The 26364-nt window shown below is 51.3% G+C and overlaps 1 protein-coding gene across 2 annotated transcripts; it reads right to left on the bottom strand.

The window, feature by feature from the left end:
- Positions 1-1609: 1609 nt before the first annotated feature.
- UBAC1 (UBA domain containing 1) lies at positions 1610-25143 on the bottom strand. 2 transcript variants are annotated; one of them, XM_084797355.1, is made up of 10 exons: positions 24787-25142; positions 19864-19984; positions 17937-18010; positions 13673-13780; positions 12095-12197; positions 11693-11801; positions 10635-10866; positions 8537-8623; positions 7537-7675; positions 1610-2131 (listed from the first exon to the last, which is right to left on the bottom strand). In XM_084797355.1, exons 1-10 carry the CDS (start codon positions 24922-24924, stop codon positions 2016-2018), a joined length of 1227 nt encoding a protein of 408 aa, XP_084653481.1. In that variant the 5' UTR covers positions 24925-25142; the 3' UTR covers positions 1610-2015. The 2 variants fall into 2 exon arrangements, with proteins under 2 accessions (XP_084653481.1, XP_084653482.1); XM_084797356.1 differs by lacking the exon at positions 7537-7675 and having other exon boundaries at positions 24787-25143.
- Between the last annotated feature and the right edge of the window lie 1221 nt (positions 25144-26364).

Below are 26364 nucleotides of genomic sequence, written 5' to 3'. Positions count from 1 at the left end.
CTGACTGCAAGATCTAAGCATGGGTCCCGCCCTCAAGAAGGCTGTGGGGGGCCCTGGACCCCAAGGCCTCCCCTATATTCAGTTGCCCCACCAGAGTCCCCTTGTGCCCCCAGCAAGAAGTGTCACTCATGAACCTGCACAGAGACCTACAAGTTCCCTAAGGGACATGGCTGAACAGAAGTTGACGTGACACCACTGTCCTGTGATTGATAGAATGAATGCTCCAGGCCAAGTGTCATGCCTCAGTGTCACTAGACTTATGTCCAACCCCACCACCAACAGCTACAACTCGGAGGCTCACAACCTCCTCTCTGGATCCCAGATTTCAGTTCAAATCCACATATAAAATGACAAATTCCATGTTTTGCCAGCCACGCAACATCAGCCCTAAACAGTGACTGCCAGACAGTGTTCACCTGCAAGTCTCCACAGGAGGCTGTATATCAAGTAGCTGCACTCCCCAGTGGCCAAAGCAGGAATGGAAATTTGGCACTAAGGTACTTAACTCTCTGAGCTCCCAGGGGCAGCCATGGTTACCACAACTGTGGTTCTTTCTAGAATCCACAGTATATTAAAACCATGACTCAGAGCTGGGGGGGCTAGTTCAGGAAGTAAAATGCTTGCGGGTGAGCCTGATGACCTGAGTTTCTACCATATGAAGGTAGAAAGAGAAAATGGACTCCACCAAGTCTCCCTCTGACCTTCATACATGCACGGGGGCACAAAAACACACTCTCACACACACCATGAACAATCAAAGATTCCTTTTAATATCTGAGAACCACAACCCAACTGAAACACTGTCCTATGCGTACCAGTGGGGTGGGGTTAAAGAAAGTGCATTTGCAGCCCCAGGCTGAAAGTGGGCCACAGCAGGCACACACTAGCAGCCGAAACACATCTGTAGGAACAGCCGAGAGCAGGGAATCCATTCTCTCCAATAAAGACCCCTTTCCAGAGCCAGGCTGTGTTAGCTTCTCAAACTGTCACATGAGCACAGCTACTGCTCTGTCTGGCCACTCAGAGGACACTTGTATTGCACGCATGCACGCGCGCACGCGCGCTTACACACATTGGGGGTGGTGGTGGTGGATTTATCTCCTGGACAAAGGCCATGGCATCAGGACCTGTCCCCAAGACCACATGACACTTCTGTGGCCTCCACAGCCACTAAAGGGTCCTTGAGGTTTTCTAAAGATCTTTATTTTTACTTGGATGTGTATGCAGAGGCTAGAAGAGGAAATCAGATTTCCTGGAGCTGGGGTTGGAGTTAGACAGTGGTTGAGCCACCCAATATGGAGGCTGGGAATTGAACTTGAATCCTCTGCCAAAGCAGCAAGTGCTCTTACGTTCTCAGCTACCTCTCGACCCTCCCTCGGCGCTTCTGCATCATGACTCTCCAACTCACAGGCAGATAGGCAGATCCGCCTCCGCCCACCCCCATCATGGGTCTGGCCTACAGAGCAGGTTCCAGGACAGCCAGGGCTACACAGAGAAACCCTGTCTCAAAAGAAGCGGCTCTTACACCTGCTCTAAGCAGAGGCAGCATGCACGCAGCCTAGGGAGCACATGTGATGTCCTTGTTGTCATGGGGTAACACAAGTAAACATAGGAAAAGGGTTTATTTATTAAAGAAGTCATCTGTGAATCACTCGGCTTAAATTAGCACACTTGACATAACACTTTGGATCAGAACATGCCTTCTTTAAAATATGGTGGGCTCCACAAGCAAACACCTAAGGGTCAATTCAAGTAGCACTTCAGGAGCCCAGCAGAGGATCTGGAGGGGAGGGGGCAGCAATCGTTCACCTTGCCGGTGCAAGAGCCACTTTCTGTAAACACTTGTCAGAAGCTAGGACTGCAACTCTCAAACCACGTGGCAGAAGTTGATAAGCAGTAAGGTCAGGAAAGGAGAGTCACCGCGGCTGTGATCCAGGCAAGATCCGGCTGGGCCCTGTGCCCACGGCCTCAGAGACTGCTGAGGCTGCACAGCCAAGGAGCACAGTAGGCACCACCTACGTGCGATTCAGTGTCTGGAAGATTCTAGAGATCTGCAGCATGACCGGGCCCGTCTCTGGGTCATTCATCCACTGGGTGCTGTTCAATGGGTTCTCCAGCATGTCTTCAAACGCTGTGGAGACAACAGAGCTGAGTGGCAGCACCCAACACCAACAAGCACACTGAGCATTTGTCAACAGCCATAGTCAAAGGGAGCAGGGACACTAAGCGCTCACTGCTGACCCTGCCACTCACCCTTAAGAGCCAACCATAGTGCCTGAGCTCTTGTGCAAATAGATCTGAGAACACAGGACAGGCCCCAGGGGCCATCGGCAGGGAAGTAGACGGCCTGTATGATCACAGCACCCCAACTCATGGCCCATCAGCAAGGTGGGGTGGTCATTTGTGACGGAGCCCTGGGTGCCAGTGTGCTCACAGTGCTTCAGCTCATATAGTCCATCAGTGGGGCAGGCAGCACCCTGCACTCATGGCACCCCAATTCTGGAAAGCCACCAGCAAGCCTCAAAAGTCAGCCATGCAACCCTCCTTTCCACACACCACAGGAAATGGCCATGTGCAAAACCCTTGGCACACATATGCTCCCGCAGATTTTGTTTCTCTTTCGAGGCAGGGCTTCTCTGTGTAGCCCTGGCTGCTCTACAGCTGGAGTGAACTCTATAGAACTCACTGTAGACCAGGCTGGCCTCACACTCAACGCCTGCCTCTGCCTCCCAAGTGCTTGGCTTAAAGGATACGCCACCAGCAGATTTAACACCAACAACTTAGAAAAACCTTCATGTTCAACCCCAGCACACTGACCATGTCATGGGAGACTGGACTACAGCTCATTTGCTCACCATGTGCAGTCAGGCCCCAGGTCCAACACACACACACTGTTAACAAAGTATTCTTCAAAATGAACTTTTTTTTTTTTGAGACAGGGTTTCTGTATAGTCCTAACTGTCCTAGAACTTGATCTGTAGATCCACCTGCCTCTGCCTCCCAGGGTGCTGGGACTAAGGCCGTGTACCACCACCACCTGGCTAACTTGATTTTTCTAGAGTTTCACAAAATTAGGGCTGGTGAGATGGCTCAATGGATAAAAGCATTTGTCATGCAAGCACAAGGACCTGACTTAATAGCCAGCACACATACACCAAGCAGGGCGTGGCAGCACATACTTGTAGTCCCAGGATGGGGGACGTGAAGGCAGGAGGACCCTGGGGCCTACTAGCTAGACAGTCTAGCCTCCTCAGCAATTTCCAGGTCAGTGAAGGACTTGTCTCAAAAAAAGAAAATGGGAGCTGGCAAATGGCTTAGCAGTGTCTGCCACCAGGTCTGATAACCTGAGTTCAATTCCAGGGATGCACAAGGTGGAGGAAAAAGCCAACTCCTGCAAATAGTCCTCTGATGTCCACATGCCCATGCATGCCCTCCACACACACACACAAATAATGGAACAAACATGGTAGGCAGCTGAGGAATGACACCCAAGGTTGACTTCTGGTGTCCACAGGCACATGTTCATCCACACACATAGGGATACATACATATGTATGCATGTATGCACACAGCGATCCTGCAGGATTAAGGAGCATCTGAAAGGTCTGCACCAGGTAGCAATGTGCAAGTGTTTTTTACCACACAAGTTGCTCTAAAATGAGTGTCACAATTGAAAAACAGATGCCGGACACCCAAGGACACAATGTGTAAAGAAGCGACGCAGACACCCAATAGAAAGTGCCCCACAGTGCTAAGAATAGTCTCAAACAGCTAAGCAATCAGGCTGTGGGCAATGGAGGTATTTTGATGGTTGGTGGCAGTGGCAGAAGGAAGGGTGAGCAGGCAGTAAGACGGAAGCAAGAGCTCAGATGCCCAGCCTCTGACCCGGTCATCTGACACTGCTTATCCTTGGGAAATATGAGCTGCATCTAGAGTATAGGGCACAAGAAGGGCTCGCTCCACAACAGGCCCTACTGTAGCCAGACAGAAAGCAATTTAAGTGGCCAAAAGCAGAGTACCACATTGTCAAAATAACACAGTACATTGTAGAACCACACTGTCTCAGATGGTAAGGACACAGGGCATGAACACAGAGTGTGATGTGTGAGAGTCACACAGGCAGCACTGCAGGACCACTGTCCCACTAGCACAGGCACCAAATGCCCAGAAGGCAGGCACAGTGGCACACACCTAGGTGGGAGGCTAAGGTGGGAGGACAGTACAAGTGTGAGGCCAGCCTACACTTCATAGCAAGCACCCAGCCAGCCAGGGCTATGTAGCAAGACCCTGAAAAATAGAAGCACCAGGTTCATTCGTGCACACACACACACACACACACACACACACACACACACACACACACACACACGAGAGGTTCAAGATGACTTTTACTTACAAATTTTCTAAAATAAACATATTTCTACTAAAACAAAGTTCATGGGTTTATGGATTTCTTTCTTTCTTTTTTTTAAGATTTATTTATTTAATGTATATGAGTACTCTATGCGTGTCTACCTGCAGTCCAGAAGAGGGGATCAGCTCCTTATCTAGATGGCTGTGAGCCACCATGTGGTTTCTGGGAATTGAACTCAGGACCTTTGGAAAAGCAGGAGTGAGTGCTCTTAACCTCTCAGTCATCTCTCCAGCCCTGTGTTTGGGGATTTCTTAATATTTAAAATCATCTTTCTCAAGCCAGGCCTGGTGGCGCATTCCTTTAATCCTAGCACTCAGGAGGCAGAGGCAGGCAGAGCGCTCTGAGTTCAATGCCAGCCTGGTCTACAAAGCGAGTCCAGGACAGCCAAGGCTACACAGAGAGACCCTGTCTTGAAAAACCAAAACAAACAAACAAAAGCCTCCTTTCTCTATCTATTGGGAGGGCATGCCTCATTGTCCATGGAAGTCAGAGGACAAGGGCAGAAGCTGATTCTCTCCTACTCTGAGTATCAGAGATCAGCCTCGCATTCTCAGACTTGGTGGCATGTATCTTCATCCAGTGAGCCACCTCCCAGCCCAAGGAGGCTGTTTTTATTTTATTATTAAACATATCAAAAAGATCTACCTCTACGAGAGAGGTAAGTATCCCACAAAGGACAGCACAAGCAGGCCATCCCAGCTTTTGTGGATCTCCTCAAGAGCCCTGCAGGGATGGCACTACCCCTGCAGTGCAGCCATGGCTGAGAGCCATGTGCTTACAGCGGACTCAGTCCTGTTGTGCAGAGCGCTAATGCCCTGCCCTACAGCAGGCAGCTGCTGCAAGGAGCAGTCAGCATATCTGGGGCCTGACCCACCAGGTGCAGACTAAGGGCGCTCACTCTGGGGGTTATTTCACAAAAGAGAGAAAGGGGTGACACTAGCTAAATACATACCTCACAGTCTAAAAAGGATAAGACTAAACACTCAGTATCTAATATGAAGGAAGAGCTCCTTTTATCTGATCAAATGTACCTTAAAACACACTAACCAGCCAGGCGTGGTAACACACGCCTGTAATCCCAGCACTCAGGGAGGCAGAGGCAGGCGGATCTCTGTGAGTTCGAGGCCAGCCTGGTCTACAAAGCGAGTCTAGAACAGCCAAGGCTACACAGAGAAACCCTGTGTCAAAAAACAAACAAATAAACCAAAAAAAAAAAACAAAAACAAAAACCAAGTACATAAGAAACAGCTCTGTTCCTTATACCATTTATGCTACAACCACACACCTAGACACATACATGTACAGACAGACAGACAGACAGACAGACAGACAGACAGACACACACACACACACACACACACACACACACACACACACACACACTTCAAATGGTGGAATTAAACTTTAAAACTCTCCAACAATCTAAGAGAAATATTTCTGAACATAAAAGAAACTAGTGTCTTTCAAGTTCAAGAAACAGAGGACTCCCATCCCCAAAGCGACCTGATAGGAAACCAGAAATGGGACGACATAACCAACCAAGGAAGGAAGAACACGGAAGAAATAGCCACGGAACAGCTGGAAGCCCCTGTGTGGCACACCCTGCTGCTGAGCTCCACCTCAGAGCAGAGATACCTTCTTTGTGTCGCCCCTCGCCCTGGAAGCCCAGGCCCAGGAGCCATGTGCACTGAGGGACAGCAACAAGCTTCTGCATGCGAGGAAACGACCCCTCAGCACTGGAAAGCAGGGCAGAGGCATTCCAGGCCGTGGAGTAGTTTATAGCACCTCACAGGGGATGCAGCAGTAAACTTTATCTCACAGAAATGGCTTAAAAAGTGATGTCACATTGTAAGGCGGGGACAACTGACGTACAGAAAATATGTAGAAGAGTGGCCAAACTCTACAAGGAAGCCAAGGAAGAACAAGTCCTCAGGGTCATAGCACGCAGGGGAATGACGGCGTATGCGGAGAGCATGCGAGGGCTCAGGGGGGCAGGGACCAGGAGGGTCAGGCCTCTGCCCTCACAGGACTAAAGCACTGAGCAAAGGCCCACCTTGAGTCAGGAGACTACATGGCCAGACCCTGTCTCCAAAAAACAAGCTAGCAAACAAAAAAATTCAAGGAAAGCAAAGTGCATATACACAAACACATATGGACGCTTCGTCTTGTCCTCATCCCTGAGCAAGTCAGAAGCACAGTCACTGCTGCATCTGTGTCACAGCAGAGCCCAAAAGGGATGTGAGAGCACCACGCTCACTCCTGGAGCCGGCACTGTGGACACCGATGACGGCTGCGCTGTGGGGGGAGGTTGCAGCAGGGTCTTGTAATACACCCCAGGCTGGTCTTCACCTCTCAATTCTCCTGCCTCTATTTTCCAAGTGCCGAGATTATAGGTGTGGCCACTACAACTGTTTACAAATGGATGGCATATTCATAGCTATTTAGTTCTATTGCTTTTTTTGTTTTGTTTTCAAGACAGGGTTTCTCTATGTAACCTTCATTTGTCTTGGAACTCACTCTATAGTCCACACTAGCCTTGAACTCACACAGATTTGCCTGCCTCTACCTTAAAAGTGCTGGGATTAAAGGCGTAGACCACCACATCCGGTGTTCTATTACTTTTTAAAATAAACTTAGATTTCATTTATATTTTTGGCATTTATTTATTTACTTGGGAGTCAGGCACAGGGTACAAACAGCAGTCTGCTCTCACCTTTCACCATATGGTTTCTAGAGATCAAACTCTGACTTGGCAGCAAATATCCACTAAACTAGCTTGCTAGCCCCATTATGTGGATTTTTCATATATAAATGTGTAAAGCACAACTAAAAATAATTATCAAAGAAGTCCTTTATACAAAAGAAGCAAAAGCCAATCCACACTGTTCCCTTGTCTCCTAGTCCCATGCACCACTGCTCTGCTCCTCCCAAGTGCCTTCTGCAGAAGCTCCTCCCACAAGGCAGGCCCAGACTCGCAGGCTTGCACGGCTTACATGCCTTGCAGAAGCCAACCTGGATGGCACAGCAGTCATGCCCAAACCGTCTCACCAGCACCTGTGTCTGTGGCAGCAGACCTGCCCACAGTGTGTTCCCCACCCAAGCTAGCCTAAGCAGGCACGTACCTAGCAATGTCTTAGGGTTTGTCAAACCCAGCTGGACCACTGGGTTGTCCAGGATGGCCTGAAAGAGAGGGCTATTGGGATCAATGCCCTGGTCCAACTCCTCAGGGGATGGTTTCCGGTCCCCCAGCAGCCATTCACACTGGAAACCCAAGAACATCAGAGGATGTTAGTTTCTTCTCAACACACCTGAGGCTCACCTGTCCCTTTCTGTGGTTCTCCACAAGCCCCACAGCTGCAATGCCTAGAAGGGGCCCTAGCATGGACAAGCCTGGTCCACATTCAGCCAGGACAGAAGGAGAAGGAAGTGTCAATCTGGCTTTCCTAGCAGACCTAGCATTGCAGTTCAATTTGACCACAGCCGCGGCCCTGGTTACAACACAGTCCCTAACACCTGGCTTTATCCCAAGGAACCAGAATGACAATATCTCTCCACAGGCAATGAGCCTGCAAAGTCTGGATCCAGGACTGTGACTCCTCACATAAGTGATGAAGTCATAAGCCCAGCACAGAGGCCTCCCTGGACAGAGCTGTCCCTACCAGCAGCTGCTTTGTGCTCAGGGCATGAGACTGGATCCTTTTTTGTTTGTTTAGTTTTTATTTTGGTTTTGCTTTGTTTGTTTGTTTGTTTTGAGACAAGACAAGGTTTCTCTGTGTAGCCCTAGCTGTCCTAGAGCTTGCTCTGTAGAGCAGGCTAGTTTTGAGCTCAGAGATCCGTCTGCCTCTGCCTCCCAAATGCTGAGATTGAAGGTGTGTGCACCCACACCCGTCCCAGAGGATTCAATCTTAACAGCTAAGAAAAGAACCACAGAATATGGACACAGAAAACATCGCAAATCCAGGATAGTCTCAGTTTCTGCTTAAACCATCTGCCCTAATATTTCACATAAAAAGTGCATCACCAACTATGTGTAGAAGTCCTGACACAAGCGACATTCCCAATGCATGCCACATGAGGTAAAGGGGACATCAGAGACTCAAAGTGAAATCCGCTGGTACTCACAGCAGCATTCTGCTGGTTGTTGTTCACTCGGAGCGCATCGATCACTTCCTTCTCATCAAAGCCCATCTCCATCAGCGAAATGACAGCCTACGAGGGAAGAACAAGCTGGTCAGCCCCTCACAGAAAACACTGCCCACTGAGGGCCAGTCAGCCCCTCACACAGAACACTGCCCACCGAGGGTCAGTCAGCCCCTCACAGAGAACAGTGCCCACCGAGGGTCAGTCAGCCCCTCACACAGAACACTGCCCACCGAGGGCCAGTCAGCCCCTCACAGAGAACACTGCCCACCGAGGGTCAGTCAGCCCCTCACACAGAACACTGCCCTCCGAGGGCCAGTCAGCCCCTCACACAGAACACTGCCCACCGAGGGCCAGTCAGCCCCTCACACAGAACACTGCCCACCGAGGGTCAGTCAGCCCCTCACACAGAACACTGCCCACCGAGGGCCAGTCAGCCCCTCACACAGAACACTGCCCACCGAGGGTCAGTCAGCCCCTCACACAGAACACTGCCCACCGAGGGCCAGTCAGCCCCTCACACAGAACACTGCCCACCGAGGGCCAGTCAGCCCCTCACAGAGAACACTGCCCACCGAGGGTCAGTCAGCCCCTCACACAGAACACTGCCCACCGAGGGCCAGTCAGCTCCTCACAGAGAACACTGCCCACCGAGGGCCAGTCAGCCCCTCACACAGAACACTGCCCACCGAGGGCCAGTCAGCCCCTCACACAGAACACTGCCCACCGAGGGCCAGTCAGCCCCTCACACAGAACACTGCCCACCGAGGGCCAGTCAGCCCCTCACACAGAACACTGCCCACCGAGGGCCAGTCAGCCCCTCACACAGAACACTGCCCACCGAGGGCCAGTCAGCCCCTCACACAGAACACTGCCCACCGAGGGCCAGTCAGCCCCTCACACAGAACACTGCCCACCGAGGGCCAGTCAGCCCCTCACACAGAACACTGCCCACCGAGGGTCAGTCAGCCCCTCACACAGAACACTGCCCACCGAGGGCCAGTCAGCCCCTCACAGAGAACACTGCCCACCGAGGGTCAGTCAGCCCCTCACACAGAACACTGCCACCGAGGGCCAGTCAGCCCCTCACAGAGAACACTGCCCACCGAGGGCCAGTCAGCCCCTCACAGAGAACACTGCCCACCGAGGGTCAGTCAGCCCCTCACACAGAACACTGCCCACCGAGGGCCAGTCAGCCCCTCACACAGAACACTGCCCACCAAGGGCCAGTCCCACGTGCTGTGAAGGTTTCCTTCAGTCACAGTCACAGGCAGTGGATAGCGTTTGGCACATGTGAAGTAGAAAAGGACACCCTCACTTAAAACCAAGGCAAAGCAAGGAAATGTTTCACTCTTGCTGCCAAGGAGAGAAGCCAGAGCCTTGGAAGTACAGTTGATACTGCACATGACTGTACACCTGAGTAAACCCAGGCCCTAGCTAGTGTTTTCCTCAGCCCTGCAGAAGGAAAGCTCCAAGTACCTACAGAAACCTCCCAAGCTAGCCAATGGGATTCCTATGGAAAATACAAGCCACAGATGACACCCTGAAAAAAACATTTATTCAACATGCCAAAATCTGGGGAGTCAGTAGCACACGCCCTGAGTGTGCAGATCTGTAACCTGAAAGAAAGTGAAAGGTCAAAGGAAGAATTAAAACTAGCAAAGAACAGGAGAGTGAAAAGAAGGCAAAGGCGGCAGAGTATCTGCCTGCCGTGATGGTGAGGTGGGGCCAAGTTTGCACTTGGGACAGCTGATGAGGGCAGAGAGGGATCCAGAGACAGCCAGCATGATGCACTCCCACTCCCTCACCAGCCCACAAGATGTCCCTGGCCCTCAGACACCGTCCACCAGCCAGAAGGCCACAGCAACAGGTGCAGCAGCACACCTGCAGCAGACAGAAGCTTGCATTTTCAGCCTTTCAAGGAATGTCCCTGAGCTGAAGAAGCCACCTAGAGCCACTCATGGATTATATATGAGGAGCCAGGTCCCCAGGGCTGAATGGGAACCCAAACTCCAGCACGCAGCCTCCTTGCACAACACAACCACAAAGCCAACCCCATGCCGAGGCGCCTGTCACGTACCCGAGCATCAGCTCGGAACTCCTTTTTCCTGCGGATCTTCTTGAAGATCTCTGTGAGCTCATCCCGGGACTCCTCATCTCCAGCACTAGTTCCTTCAGCAGCTTCAGGGGAGGTGGAGGCAGCGGCTGCAGCACTGGCCCCTGCTTGGGGGGCGTGGCCTGGAAGAGGTGTGTCAATAGCTGGATCTTCCGAGTGTTCAATTAACCACTCCATGGCCTGAGGCACTGACATGCTGAAAGTGGACAAGAGATTCTTCTCAACTCCCCCAGGATGGTCCCTGGAGACTTTGCTCCCCCAGGGGCACCAACTTTCAACAACGATAGCAAGAACAGAAGCAGCAATGGTGGCAGAGGATCTGCTGAAATGGAAACCTGCACACAGCCCTTGCCGCAAACTCCCGAGACCCAACAAAACAAGCATCAAACAACTCTAGGTCCTAAGTCCACAGCACAAAGAACACAGCTGTTGACCAGCTCTGTTCTATAGTCTTCACATGGGACTTGGGTGAGTAACTAAACTCAGAAGTGCAAGAACATTATTAAAGAACTCCCTCCTGTCTTCTCATCTGAGGCCCACGCACACTTACAAGCTGGCTTTTAATAGCCAGCCATCACGGTTTACGCCTTCAGTCCTGCTACTCAGGAACCTAAGACAGGAGACTTGCATGACCAGCATAGATAACAGAGACCCTCAAAACACACACACACACACACACACACACACACACACACACACACACACACACAAGATCATAAATGAAAGCACTTCTAGGCACAACAATAGACACCTCTTTTAAAACACACATATTAGAAATGGCCCAATTGGGCTGGAGAGGTGGCTCATATGCTCTTTCAGAGGACCTGAGATTGGTTCCCAGCACCGGTGTCAGGTAAGAGCCAACTCCCTCTTCTGGCTTCTATGGGTACCCCACACACACATGTGCATATACACGGACAAATAAAAATTAAAAAAAAAATCTCTAAAAAAAAAAGTGTGACTGTCAGCATTTGGGAAGGGAGATCACAGGGACGCCCAGGCCAAGAAGGAAGAAAGCTTACTGGTTCAGCCGAAGGGCCTTTGAGGCTCTGCTCTCAGGAAAGCCCATTTCTGTGAGCTGCCTCAAGGCAGTCTCATCCACTCGGTCATCCTCATCTTCATCTAGCATAGCTGAGGAGAAAGACAAGACCTGCCATGAGGGGATTGCTAAGCCCTTTGAAGGCCCACAGCCTCATCTGCGGAGACTCACCCCACTTAGCAATTACTGGCAACTGGAACCACCAAAAGCTTGCAGCCTAGCACCAGCTCTTACACACACACATAGGAGTGGCTACACAACAGGCCAGGAGCCTACCCCGCCCCCAACCAACCAGAAGCAGAACCTGCTTTCAACGTGAGGGCTGGGGACACGTTCTGAGGCTTGGGCAGACAGCTGGTGGGTACAAGCTAGGACCTGCTCATACCATTTGCCTTTTTAAACAATTCAACTGCATCAGGATTCAGTGCTAACAGCTTCTGTGCCACCTCGATAAGAGACACCAGGATCTTCCGGAGTTCTGTCTGGAACTGAAGCAGAATGAGGAAAGAGATCACCTGGCGCCATAATGCACACTGAGACAAGACTGCTAGGAGCTTGAAGCCAACCTAAGTTACTACAGTAAAACCCTGACTCAAAATAAAAAATAAAAACCAGATCATTTCTCTGAACGCTCACCAAGCCTGCTTAGGTCTGCAGCCCTACCCTGGACCCAGCCCTGCAGATCTCTGAGGGAGTGCTGGCCTCACCTGTAACCCCAGCTCCTGGAAGGCAGAGGCAGGCAGACCTCTGTGAATCCAAGGCCAGCCAGGTCTATAGAGTGGGACTCTGTCTCAAAAACAAACAAACAACCCCCCCCCAAAAAAAAACCACTACACTGGTGAGATCAGAGACCCTCTCTGTACTTTCTTCCTGCCCGGTACAGGGCCTGGAAATGGGACATCACAAGCCTAAAGCCTTCTGAGACCCCTGTCCAGGGCAGACCCACAGAGCCAGGGAGAGGCACGTGTGCCAGTTGGTTACCAAAGAATCACAAAGCTCTTGTCAAAATGAACTCTTCAAAAGAGACCCCAAAAGGAGTTGGCGCGCAGCAGTGCCCAGGTTGATCTGGAACTAATGAAGTTAAACGCTGGCCATGCTCCCCAGCTCCTGCACACACGAGCATACCTTACCGTGGGGTGGCCCACATACACATGCTGCAGATGTTTGACTTTAACTTAGTTTTCTTGTCCAGAGTAACTGAGGAGCTCAGAGTCCTCGCTGAAAGCTTTGCTGTACTCAGAGCAAAGCCATTCACTGCCCTACAGCTGCCTGTCTCTCCAGTGCTACAGATGATGTCAACTTTGTAATTTGAAAATTTGTGCTTTATGAAATAGTTCAAAAGTAGAAAAGACTTCCTGAATATCCCGTTTCTTTGGGGGGGGGCATGTTGAGGAGTGGTCCTAACTATATCATCCAAGTTAGCCTCACACTTAAGCTCAGGCCTGCTTCAGCCTTCTGAATGCCAGGACCACAAGCATACACCAGTCACCACGCCAACTGCCTGTCTCTGCAGTGCTACAGATGATGTCAACTTTGTAATTTGAAAATTTGTGCTTTATGAAATAGTTCAAAAGTAGCAAAGACTTCCTGAATATTCCGTTTCTTTGGGGGGGGGCATGTTGAGGAGTGGTCCTAACTATATCATCCAAGTTAGCCTCAGACTTAAGCTCAGGCCTGCTTCAGCCTCCTGAATACCAGGACCACAAGCATACACCAGTCACCACGCCAACTCGAGCACTTTTGTTTTTTGTTTTTTGTTTTGTTTTTTTCAAGACAGAGTCTCTATGTGTTAGCCTTGGCTGTCCTGGGCTAGCTTTGTAGACTAGGCTGGCCTCCAACTCACAGCAATCCACCTGCCTCTGCCTCCCGAGTGCTGGGATTAAAGGCGTGCACCACCGGGCCCGGCTGACTCGAGCAGTTTAAAGAGCCTCTTCCCCAAGCCCTATGCTAGGTAGCTACTCACGTCTCTCATGGTGGTCTGGACTGCAGTCCTGTCTGTGCTGCAGGCAGGCAGGTTGGCAGTTGCCCGGAGGATAGCATCTTTGTCTGGAGCCTTTTGCTCTTGTTTCTTCTGTAGGGGGAAAAAAAAGAGTTAAGTCAGAAAAGAGTCCAGGAACATGAAAAGTGTGACAATGAACCTGATGACAGCTCAGAGAGAGAGGAGAATAGAAACTTCCTAAGGTTTAGCTGGGATCCCCTTCAGCTAGAAAATTCTGGGAAGTTCTGTACACAGCCCTGGAAGCACAAGCCTAACAAGATGCTTAGGCCATGGTCTCACCTGCTATAAACCGTATGCAGGCGCAGACAGAGGACGGTGCTGCAGAGCGGCAGTCCTGTGTGCTTCCCTGGGGCTGGAGAGAAGCACACAGCTGCAGTGAGGCCCCACGGTGACAGTAAAGGAGGAGGACGGGAGACACTCGCAGACAAGAACAGGAGAGAAACAACCAGCAGAGGCAGCAGCACTTGGCAAAGGTACAGGAAGAGAAGCGGGTACAGGTAACAGGGACACAGAGCGGTTAGAAGCTACACACAAAGGGTGTGGAAGCCTGGCTAGTGCCAAGAGCCCACAGGGCAGAACCCGCCAAGAGCAAGGCCATACCAACCTGCCAAAGAGCGGGTCACCCCTGAGGCCAGAGAGGGCAGCCTGGGACCCAAGAACCAGACCAGCACCTCTGCAGGCCGGCCTTGGCCGACAGTAGTCTGTGAAACCCAAGAGCCTAGAGTGAGAGACTGCCTCAGGAGAGGGGGGCAGAGAGAGAAAGGGGGACCTCTCTGCACCCAGCTGCTGCTTTGCTTCCTGTTATCCCCAGCTTCTCATAACAGCAAGCCCACCAGAAGACGGAGATGGAGACGGGACAAGAAGGTCTCTGGCCCAGGAAGCTCAGCAGCTGACAGAAACCACCTAGGCACAAAGCGCAATGAGCCTCCAGGGCTCTCAGAGACAAGGGGTATAAGGAACACTTCCAAGACCAAGAAGAGGAAAAATAAAAGTAGTTAGGAGAAGGATGAGGAGGAAGAGGTGGGCACCTAAGCACCAGCAACACGAAGCCACCCCCACCCAGCATGTGCAAGCCAGGGTGCCACCGGCAAGAGCCAAAGCAGCCAGGTAAAAGGGTATACGGAGTGGTTAGAAGACATGGTCAAGGAAATCCACAGGATGGCCCACCAGGCCAGCCAACAACAGCTGCAGAGAAAGAAAGCATCGAGAACAATCAGAAAAAGCAAGTGTGGTGGCACACTTCCGTACTAGCCCTTGGGAGGCGGGTGAAGGGAGATCCCCAGTAGCTCCAAGGCAGCCTCGTCTACATAGAAGTACAAGCTAGCAAGACCTACACAGCAAGGCCCTGGCTGAAAAACCCAGGAACATCAGAGGAGCTGTTGGCTGGTTAGAGAAAGTGGGTATCTGAAGATGTGCCTGTTTGTTTCTTCATTTGTTTGTTTGTTTGAGACAGGATGTCTCTGCGTTCTGTAGACCAGGCTGGCCCCGAACTCAGAGATCCACTTGTCGCTGCCTGCTGAGTGCTGGGGTTAAAGGCATGTGCCACCACTGCGCAGCTGAAGACGTGTCTTTTAAAGAGTATAGCGTGTCCTGGCCCCTCCTGTCACTCTTCTTTGCTTCCTGCCTACCATCAGAACCAGCTTGTTTGCCATGCTCTCCCTCCATGTTTCTGCACTGTCACGGCCTGAAAGCAATGAAGCAGACGATCCCAGGCTGAAACTTCTGAAAAGGAAAAGCCAAAATAATCTCCGCCTCCTCTAGGGCAGTCGCTTAGGTACTAGGTCACAGTGAGGCCAAGTCTAACCCACCAAGTGAGCAGGACAAGACAAGACTTAATTCTGTAGAGCCAGAACTCAGGCAGTTCTATGCTTCCTGTTGACAGTCCCCAAATCTGCAAGATCCTAAGATGTAGGTGGAAGCGATCAGGCCTGGGTTTGGATTTTGTCACACAGCAGCACAGCTAAATGCAGAAAAAGCACATGGTTCTCTGGGCTTAGCTACTAGAGCCCTGACAAAGGATAGCACTCTTTCCAGCAAGGTGCTTTAACCATTAAAAACCTCTGCTTCCTTGGCGAAGATGAAAGGTCACGCAATTGCCCCCCAGGAGCCGAGGGTAGTCCTCAGCTGACAGCAGTGACAGAATCCTGTCAACTGCCTGAAAGCACCCGGAAGCACATTCTTCCCACAACCTCAGAAAGGAATGCGCAAGAGGGAGCTGAGCCTTCTGCCCTCACAAGCCTTAGTACTCTGTTCAGAAGGCGAGTCTGTGGCAACAGGAGGCGGCAGCAGGACCCCAACAGACAACACAGAGAGAAGCACAGAGACCTGGCTGCACAGTGGCAGCCACTCAAACAACACACAGGCCAGAAGTACCTGAGGGCCTTGGTCACACAAGACAAGTGCTCAACCACTAAGCTGCATCCCCAGCCTCAAACAAAAACAAAACAAAAAAACCCTTAATACGCTGTACTCCTGGCAGAAAAGACTACCTCAATGACAGCCATAAGTGACACCAGTCTCCGCCCAGCATTCACTATCACTCAAGGAAGGAGGCTCGGAGGGGAGCTGTACCCTTATCACCAAGAAGCCACCATCTAACAGAGGTCATCCCAGAGAGAGCAATGGACGCAGACTATCTAGACAGCAGGAAGCAAACTACCAAGGGGAACAGCTGAAAGCATTAGAGGTCGCCTGCGGGGGTAAAGAGTGACTTCCTGTAGGAAACATGCATCTAGTGTGACTTCTTATTAGATCTTTAACTCTTAAGACCTGCACTGTTGGCCGAGCTAGAGGTGGCATACGCCTGTAATCCCAGCATTAGGGAGGCAGAGACAGGTGGATCTCTGTGAGTTCAAGGCCAGCCTGGTCTACAAAGAGAGTCCAGGACAGCTAAGGGCTCCAAAGAGAAACCCCATCTCAAAAAACCCAAAAACCAAAACAAACATTTTTTTTTTACTTAGAATTGTAAGTAACACTGTAACTTTTCACTTTGCAGTGACATACAATGTGAAAGCAGCTCTAGCAAGCTACTGACCAGGTACCCTAAGCAGGTACCTTAAGCAAGCAGTAGGCCACACAGTTTGTGGCTAGAACTGTTTTTAACAGTTAAAGGAACGTCAAGTCTAAACATCCAGTTAGAACTGTAATCTGAACTCTGCTGTTAGCTCAGGCAAGCAGGAGGAGGCCCAGGATCTGTCTGGTGAAGATGGATGGAGCAGCCTGCCCATGTGCTGCCTAACTGTACCCACACCCACACCACCACCATGGCCAGGTGGCCAAAGATAACGAGGGTGTGAAGCCAAGGCACTCTCCTATATCCTTGGCCCCAGCAGAGACCCCAAAATAACTCATCTGCTATCATCAGGCCATGGGTCCAGCCCAAGAGTTGGCCTGCTCCTTCCTGAACCAGCCTGGCTTAGGAGGGACCCTAAGGAGAGACCAACACTCTCCCTGGCATTTCAAAGCATGTATAGCAAATTCCAGAGCCCTCAGACAGGAAAGGGTGTTAAGCAAAGGTGACTTCCCTTTAAAAGGGCACATCCTGGGACTGGAGAGATGGCTCAGCAGCTAAGAGCGCTTGTTACTCTTTCACAGGACCTAAATTCAGCTCCTAGCACCCACTTCAGGAGGCTCACAACTGTTAGAACTCCAGCTCCAGGGGATCAGATAGCGTCCTCTGGCCTCTGCTGGCATAAACACAGACTCACACAAATACACAAATAAAAACAAAACAATTAATCTTTAAAATACCATTTCCCTTCACCGGGCCCAGACATGGGTGGGCTCTGGGGCAGCCACCACTCAAGTGACGAAGTGGGGAGTTTTCCTAAGGCCCCTGGATAAAGGGAAGGTGCAAGCCACAGATCACCCTATAACACAGGCCCCAGGACATCACACTCAGCATAATTACAAAAACGGCAAGAACACACAGAGGCTGCACCAGGTGCGCAGCTGCTTGTCACCTCTCGCATGCAAGTCTTTACATATACAGAGAGCTACAGCTTTCTACAGGAGTCACGCTGGGCAGCAGCACAGGAGGAAGCACCTCTCCCGGTGGTGCCCTCACTCTCCTGTCCCTGGACAGCAGTCACGGACACACTCAGAGCACTGCAGGCTCAGCCATGATGAAGGGCCCGTACAGCATGCTCGTGTGGAGGGGCTAGACTTCTCTGAAGTCTGAAGCACAAGGGCACAGTGGAGAGCCCTGTTTCCAACCGGCGCAACTTACCTTTTCTTCTGCTGAGACATCAGCCATCTTAGGAAGTGGAGAAGGAGCACGCTTTTTTATCAATAACAAGACATCTAGAAAAAAGTAACAGTCACATCTATGAAGTCAGTTACCATTCCATAGGCACAGACGACATAAAAGGTACCAGATGGGGGTAGGGAGATGGCTCAGTGGTTTCCAGCTTGCTACACACAAGTGGGGACTGGAATTCAGATCTCCAGAACCACAAAATGGCAGGTAGACATGGCAGCCTGGCCATAACTGTAGCACTTGGAAGGCAGAGACTGGAAACCCCCAAGTAAGCTGGCTAGCCAGAACGGCCATAAGGATAAGCTCTGGGTTGAGCAAGAGACTCTGCCTCAGTGAATAAAGTGATGTCAACCCCAGACCTCCACATGCATATTCACATGTGTATACACATCTGCACGCTTGCATAGGCACGAGTGCACGAGTACATACACACCAACACACACGTGCACATGAAACAAGAATGGTGCTAAGCCAGGCGTGGTGGCGCACGCCTTTAATCCCAGCACTCGGGAGGCAGAGGCAGGCGGATCGATGTGAGTTTGAGGCTAGCCTGGTCTACAAAGGGAGTCCAGGACAGCCAAGGCTACATAGAGAAACCCTATCTCAAAACAACAAAATAAAACAAAACAAAACAAAAGGATTGATGCTAGATGGTTGAGAACTAGTGTGCCCTTGCACAATGCCCTTAGTGTCAAGGGCTCAGTTCTAAAACTCTGTGAGGCTAAAGCACGAACAACCTGCACTGCACGGCAGCCAGCCCACAGTTCCCCACGGCGATGGGGCCAGGGATGGGGGCTCACCTCCCACTCCATTTTGAGTTGGGGTGTAGTTCATCACACAGGGTTACAGCCTGAAGTTTTTATTTGAAGGGCATACAGACAACAGGTTTTCTCCCACAGCCAAGCGTAAATGAAGATGTGGGTGTGCAAGACAGAAAAGTCTCACTCAGACCCTGAAGCAGCCACTGTGATGAGCACATCCAACACAAAAATAAAGCCAAATAAGCTCCAGAATCTGGTTTTGCTTTAAAGCAAGGCTAAACATGACACTTGCACTTGGCTTCTCAGATGACTGCCAATTATTCGGTTTAGGCTTCTGCTATTTTTCACAAGTACACCAAAACACACACTTCTTGTAATAAAATAAAAACAATCTTGTTCCCCTGCACTTGTCTAAATTCAGAAAAGCACATGTGGTGACACTGGGATGCAGGCCCCAGGCCCTGTGGACATGTGGTGACACTGGGACGCAGGCCCCGGGCCCTGTGGACATGTGGTGACACTGGGACGCAGGCCCCGGGCCCTGTGGACATGTGGTGACACTGGGACGCAGGCCCCTGGCCCTGTGGACATGTGGTGACACTGGGACGCAGGCCCCGGGCCCTGTGGACATGTGGTGACACTGGGACGCAGGCCCCGGGCCCTGTGGACATGTGGTGACACTGGGACGCAGGCCCCGGGCCCTGTGGACATGTGGTGACACTGGGACGCAGGCCCCGGGCCCTGTGGACATGTGGTGACACTGGGACGCAGGCCCCGGGCCCTGTGGACATGTGGTGACACTGGGACACAGGCTCCATGCTCTGTGGACATGTGGTGACACTGGGATGCAGGCTCCATGCTCTGTGGACATGTGGTGACTCTGGGAAGCAGGCTCCATGCTCTGTGGACATGTGGTGACACTGGGACACAGGCCCCGGGCCCTGTAGGCATGTAGTGACACTGGGACGCAGGCCCTGGGCCCTGTGGACATGTGGTGACACTGGGACACAGGCTCCATGCTCTGTGGACATGTGGTGACACTGGGATGCAGGCTCCATGCTCTGTAGGCATGTAGTGACACTGGGACACAGGCCTCGGGCCCTGTGGACATGTGCTGCCTCTCACAGCCTCCTTACCTTGGTCCTGGATGTTTTCTTCCAAGATAGTTTTGGTGTCACTCAGCACCCTCTCTGAGGCAGCATGTATTAACTTATGGTGGGTCACACTCTTGGGGTCTTCTAAGTTCCCATGAGCACCCTGGGGGAAGAATCAAGCCATAGATCTCTAAATAGGAAATGAATTATGACAGGAGTAACACAGAGCCTGACACCTCCAGCCATACCTGGAATTACTAAGCCCCCCTTTCTGTGCGCTCGCGCTCTCTCTCTCTCTCTCCCTCCCTCCCTCCCTCCCTCCCTCTCATGTGTATAGTGTGTATATGTTTGTCCACAAGCACATGGCAGCCAGAGGCTAATATTGGGGGTCTTCCTCAATGACCCACTTTATTCTTTGAGACAGTATCTCTCATTGAACCTGGCTTATCAATTCAACTATGTGGACTGCCCAAGGAGCTCCAGAGACCCTCTAGTCTTTGCCCCGACCCCTACCCCTCCTCAGTGCTGGATTACAGATATGCTGCTGCCACTGGCTCTTACAGCTGGGGGTCCAAACTCAAGTCCTCACGCTTGGATGGTAGACACTTCACTACCTCAGCCGTCTCCCCAACCCATGGAGCTAATTGCCTTTTCTTCCTCCCCCCCCCCTTTTCTTTTCTTTCTTTTGGTTTTTGAGACAGGGTTTCAGGACAGCTCCTGGAACTTGCTCTGTTGACCAGGCTGGCCTCAAACTCGGAGATCTGCCTGCCTCTGCCTCCCAAGTGCTGGGATTAAAGGTGTACACTACCACCACCTGGTGCCTTTTCTTACCACTCAAGACATCAAAGCATAAACGACAGTCAAGAATCCCCACACATAGGAAACTGAGTGAATGTCAGCAAGCATTGACCCCCCAGGCTATCAAGCTTATCGCTGGCCCATAGGAGACTCTTGGGATGGCTAATAGCCTGGGAACACAAGATCCTACTGATAAGCACTTGCAACTCAAATCACTTTAGTTTGGAAAGATCTGGAAAATGCCACCTAGATGATAGCATGTCTGCAGTCTCCTACGAATCTCAAGATTCAGTTAAAAAGCTCTCTGCATTTGTTTTTCCCTCTTCAGCAGGCACACAAAGGCCGAGCAACTGCACAGAAAGAAGACTGCTTTCCAGGAGCAAGACAGCAACACCTGCTCATTGATTACCACACAGTCCTAAGCAGAGCATGGTGCACAATTGGCCTCAGCTCAGCCTTGAGCCCAAGCAATAACTATACTCCAGATGCAGCCTACAGGGGTCAAGGGGCACACAGCTGTGCTTACGTCTCCAGGGCCCTAGAAACCTAGTAACAGCCTCTGGCAGAGGAGGTAAAAGGAAGTAGGAAAGCAAACTATCAGTGGTACTGAGGAAGGCGGCACCTCCAAAAGGACCTTGCAGGTGACACTGCAAGCATCTACCTCATAGCAAGTGACTTCACTTACTGAATGGAAGCTCCACCACAGACTGTAGGCAGAGGCCTGGCAAGCGTAGCTCATGATCTCAGCCAGGCTCCAACACACACCATCTCCAACAACAGAGTCCTGCTTGCCTTTGGGCCACACCTATCATATCTCATTGCCAGGTAGACAGAGACCAAGACCACACACGGCTGGTGCCATATGTCAAAGACAGGACTCACTGTACCTGTGGGTTCGTCACCAGGTATAGTCACCTGAGTTTGTACAAGTTTCTACAAGTTCACCACTGCCCAGCATCACACAGCTTTCCCAGGCCCAGATACTACACACAATACCAAGTCAGCTGCAGCCCTTCCCCAAATTCAGAAGGAGGCCAGGGGCTGTAACTGTGTCTTGCTGCTATGGATCTCCAGTGTTAGACTACGACAGAAGCAGCCCAGGAGGCCCAGCGAGATGCCTCAGTAGCTCTCTCTAAACTCTGGGAGGGACTGAGACACAGGCTGGGAGGAGGAAGCTTAGTACACATAGGACCCAGGGTCCTTCAGGCCTTCCTGGATGCTTTGGAAGGCACCTCAGATACCATGATGCTCACACTCAACAAAGAGCCTCTCTACCTATGGCTGCTAGCCAGACGAGAAGAAAAACTAAAGCACGTGCTTGTTCTAGACCGTGAAGTTTTAGAGTACAAGAATCTCCCATCAGTGTCAGACCGAAACAGTTTTGAAAAGTGGACCATCATACACAAACAAGGCTGTTAAGACGAAGGGGCATGTAAGATGAAATCTACCCTTCAGCAACCTACATACTCACCCCTGGGAAAGAGCAGAAACCTCAACTTCCCTTGAATCTGGAAATGGCTGTTTGATAATGCCAGTTTGTTTGAATTAAGAAACACCTAAGCTGGGTGGTGGTGGCCCACGCCTTTAATCCCAGCACTCGGGAGGCAGAGGTAGGCGGATCACTGTGAGTTCAAGGCCAGCCTGGTCTACAAAGGGAGTCCAGGACAGCCAAGGCTACACAGAGAAACCCTGTCTGGAAAAAAAGAAAACAAAAAACAAAATAATAATAATTATAATTATAACTGTATTCTGAAGCGTGTCAGCGGCACACCAGGAACAAGACATGAGTGCAAGTCACCACACTACACACCATCACAACCCTGGGCTCAGATACTCATATCTCGAAGTGTCTGGCAGTAGCTTCCGCTCATGCCTGGTAGTGTATGTCATGGAGAGATGGCACGGTCTAAATCTTCACAGGACCCATGGAGGAGTCCTGTGCTTCATCCAGATGTTTTACAGCACAGAAAAGCTCCTCCACACTACGGCTCCGTAACACCGTCCCACAGCTGACTCGCTTTAGAAGAGAGGACGCACTGTGTCCCACTCACGGACTTACACAGTGGAAGCTGGGGAATACCATGGTGCGGACACTCTGGATGAAACAACAACAACAACAACAACAACCAGAAGGCAAAAAAACCAAATCCAACTCCTTAATAACTATAATAACGAGCCCCTCCTTGCTATAGCCATAGGCTCCAGGAGTGCTGTGGGAGAAGCATTTTAAAAGACTGTATCATATCCCTCAGGCGCAGAGGAAGGGGGGGGGGGAATAATAGCAATAACAGCCCCAGTACTGGTGTGCACAGGAAAGTGAGGAGAGAGGAAGTCGAGTCAGCGATTTGGGGTTTCCAGGAGACAGTCAGGTACAACTAGAAAATCCCCTCTTCTAATGAGCACGCTGTGACTCCTAGAGATGACGGGACCTAGATAAGCTCTGTTGTCTCAGCTCTCTGGTTCGGTAACTTACAAGAGCTCTTATGCTGTGGAACTCCCCTCCTGCTTCCATCCTCACACCTGGAGAAGGCAGAGTAGGATAAAATCTCACCGTCAAGAAGGATAATAACCGAAAAATGCAAAACCCTACAACTGCAATACCAACTGGAATATTAAATAGCACAAATAACTAACATCATATCAAAGCAGCTGCTCCTGAAACTTATTAGTAAGCATCTGTGAATCATCCCCCTTCATAAGTGCTGCCATGCTGGTTATGTAAATCCACACCACTAGCGAGTCAAGGCAAATGCCACACCCACGAAGGTGACAACCCTTGTTGGTGTGGTTGGAGGTTGACAACACATTTCAAATTGCTCCCTCAGTCCTTAGCCTTGGGGTTACTCCAAGCTTAGCCCTGAGGAACCCAACCAGGTAGGGGATGACATAGCACAGAACTAGACAAGCATACATGCTAGGGAAGAGTCTAGACACCCAAGGAGTCCCCAACTTTGATGCTTGTGCTGAGCCTGTGGGTTTTCTAGATAAGAAGACTGTGAGGGGCTTGTTCCGAAGAACAAAAAGCAGTCTAAACACATGTTGCCCCGAGCATGTGAGCCTCCTTGTAGTGAACCACAGAAGCCACGACCCATGGTTACTCAGCACCTCGTGTGTTTGGAGGAGGCTTGAAGCAGACCTCCTAGAGCCTGCCTGACATCGCAGACTGACTCCACCAAGGAGGCACTCAGACGTTAAACTATTCTTTGCAAGCAGCTGCCACAGTAACTTGAAGATTGCTGCATTTTAACACAACCTACCACTGTAAGTCCCTAACGTTCCACAGGGTCCCCTCTAAAAACATGTGGCCACCCTTAACATAAATGCTGGCACTAATCATATCATAGGCCACCAGGGGCTGTGTAATAGGCATCTATCTCACCTTTAGCTGTGAGCAGTTAAGAGTCAAGAAGACTCCAAGAACTAGACTCAAGACTCAAGTACCTAAAACTAAAAAGCTACCTATAGTATACAGCTCACTGAATGCAAGCAAACTTAACAAATGCCACTTGCTGGCGAGGAGACCCTTGTCCTGGACCTTCTCATCCAATCAACTGTTGCCCCAGCAAAAAGCAGAAGGCCAGGGACCTGTCCCACAGTGGCACTATTTTAAGTGACTACAACTAAGAAGCAAGCCCAGGCCAGGGGCTCCTAACAGCTGGCTCTTCGGGCAAGGAGTAGGCCCTCTTAATCAAAGGATCTAGTTACTTCTCAGCTTCAGGAGGAAAGTTAATGGGAAACTAAAACCTCATCCCAACAGCAGGCAAAGCCCAATACTAGAAAACCAGAAACCCTTGCTTTCTTTCGCCTCTCCCAGTCTCCGTTCCCTGCCTTCACTTCCCCAGAATGCTGCAGAAATTAAATAGAGCTCGCCCAGCAGCCGCCGGCCGCTCTTCTGTGAGCTGCTAGGTTTGTGGCTCGCGATGGAGTAGAGAAAAAGGAGAGAGAGGCAGTGCCCTGGCCCGGAGGACCGATGACTGGGGGAGCAGCAGGCTGCATGGCGGGACCCGAAGTCGGGTCCCAGGGAGAAGCGACTATCTGGCGTCCGGGTAGAGATGGGAGTTTGGGAACAGACGAGTCTGCGGGCCAGGGATGAGTCCGAGACAGAAGGTTTCTTGGTTCCAGAAAGGAGGCAGAGGTGGAACTGGGTCATAAGCGGCTCGGCCTTACGTGCTTGAGGCACCGCTCCTTGAGCTTCTCCACGGACGTGTCCTCGGTCGCCTCCTCCAGCCACTCGGTGCCGTCGGCAGCGCAGATGTGCAACCGAAGCACCTTGCCCGCGAAGATCTTCTCCTCCTGCACGAACATCGCGCCGCCGTCCCGGCCTGCACCCGCCGCCCGAATCCGTGAAGGTCACTGGGGCTGGCAGGCGGACCAGGGGCGGGGCCGGGCCGCCGCGCGCTCCTTCGCTGGCCGCCGCCGCCCCGCCCCAGCTCCTGTCAGGTCGGCCGCCTGTCACCGACGAGGCCGGAGCTGTAGCTTCGCTGCCTCTGCGGCCGTCGCCGTAGCCGCCGGGGGCGCGCTGGCGCAGCCGCGCCGGAAGTGCGTAAAGAGCGCCTGCGGGGTATGCCGGGAGATGTGGTTTCTTTGGTAGGCGTTCCGACGCTGCCATCGCCTCAACGGAAATACGTAACTACGCCAAGGCACGCCGGGAGTTGTCGTTCCCAGGCAGGCTCCCGGGTCCCCTTAACCAAAGTGTGTGCGGTGACTCAGATGCATACCGGGAGTTATAGTTCCCCATATGCCTCTTTCCTGCAGCACTCCCCCAAGCCTTGATACCTGTTGTGCTGCCCTGTTGGAATTGAAAAAGGACTCCAGAGTCAGGCACACATGAATTGGCAGGAAAAAATATAAAACGCCACTGTCAGGGCACTAGAAACGTGTCACAGTTAGTAAGTGTTTGTCTGGTATGCACAAAGCCCCGTGTTTGATTCCCCAGCACGGCTTAAACCTGGCACATGTTTATAATCTTAGCACTTAGGTGGAACCAGAAGAATCAGACAGGTCATCCATGCCTACATTATGAGTTCAAGGCCACCCTGGAATACATGAAAGCCTGCATAGAACCCCCCCCCCCCCACACACACACACACACGAGCTGGAGAGGTGGCTCTGTGGTTCGTATTACTTGCCACATGGTCATGGTGATCTGCCACCCTCTTCTGATTTCCAAAGGCATGTCTGTAATGTTAGTACATATATGCAAGCAAAATACAAAATAAATCTTTATCTAAACTGAAAACAAACAATAAATATCATTGATCCAGCAATGGTGGTGTGGAAGTAGGAACAGAGGGACCAGGAGTTCAAATTCATAGTTATCTTTCCTAAGATGAGCCCAGAGGGGTCATGGGACCTAACTGAATAAAGCACCACCCTGGCGTCTCCTATCCACAAGGCCAGATGGGTAAAGTTTCCCGCCACAGATCTGAGTCTTGGCAGATCGTCCCAGAACTGACCAATAAGGATTGTAAGGAGTGGGTCGGAGGCTTCTCCAGCTGGCCTTCAAGTCCTCCAGGCCTCTCACCAACAAGCCCCTTGCTCTTTGCCCAAAGCCTAGGTAACTCAGCCCATTCTTCAGGCCTTAGGGCCTCTTCCTCCTGGAAGCCTGTCATGGCTGCCACCCCTACCCCCACCCAGGCTACCTGCTTGCACACAGAGGGTATTTGCAAAGTAATTCCACATAGCCAAAAGGTAGCACCCTACCACAGGATATGCTGGAGGGAGTGCCCAGAGGAACACGGGATG

This window comes from Acomys minous (genome assembly GCF_964271855.1).
Source record: "Acomys minous genome assembly, chromosome: 10".
In the NCBI taxonomy this organism is placed as follows: Eukaryota; Metazoa; Chordata; class Mammalia; order Rodentia; family Muridae; genus Acomys; species Acomys minous.
The sequence above is the reverse complement of the archived record's forward strand: the minus strand, read 5'-3'. Positions and strand labels throughout refer to the sequence as shown.

Excerpts from the sequence above, each read along its gene's own strand:
- UBAC1 (XM_084797355.1), bottom strand. The coding sequence starts at position 24,924 with ATGTTCGTGCAGGAGGAGAAGATCTTCGCGGGCAAGGTGCTTCGGTTG. Across the intron at positions 18,011-19,863 it reads AGAAAACATCCAGGACCAAG|ATGTCTTGTTATTGATAAAA; the intron begins GTAAGGAGGCTG and ends ACTTTTTTCTAG. Across the intron at positions 10,867-11,692 it reads AAGGCCCTTCGGCTGAACCA|CATGTCAGTGCCTCAGGCCA; the intron begins GTAAGCTTTCTT and ends GTCCACTTTCAG.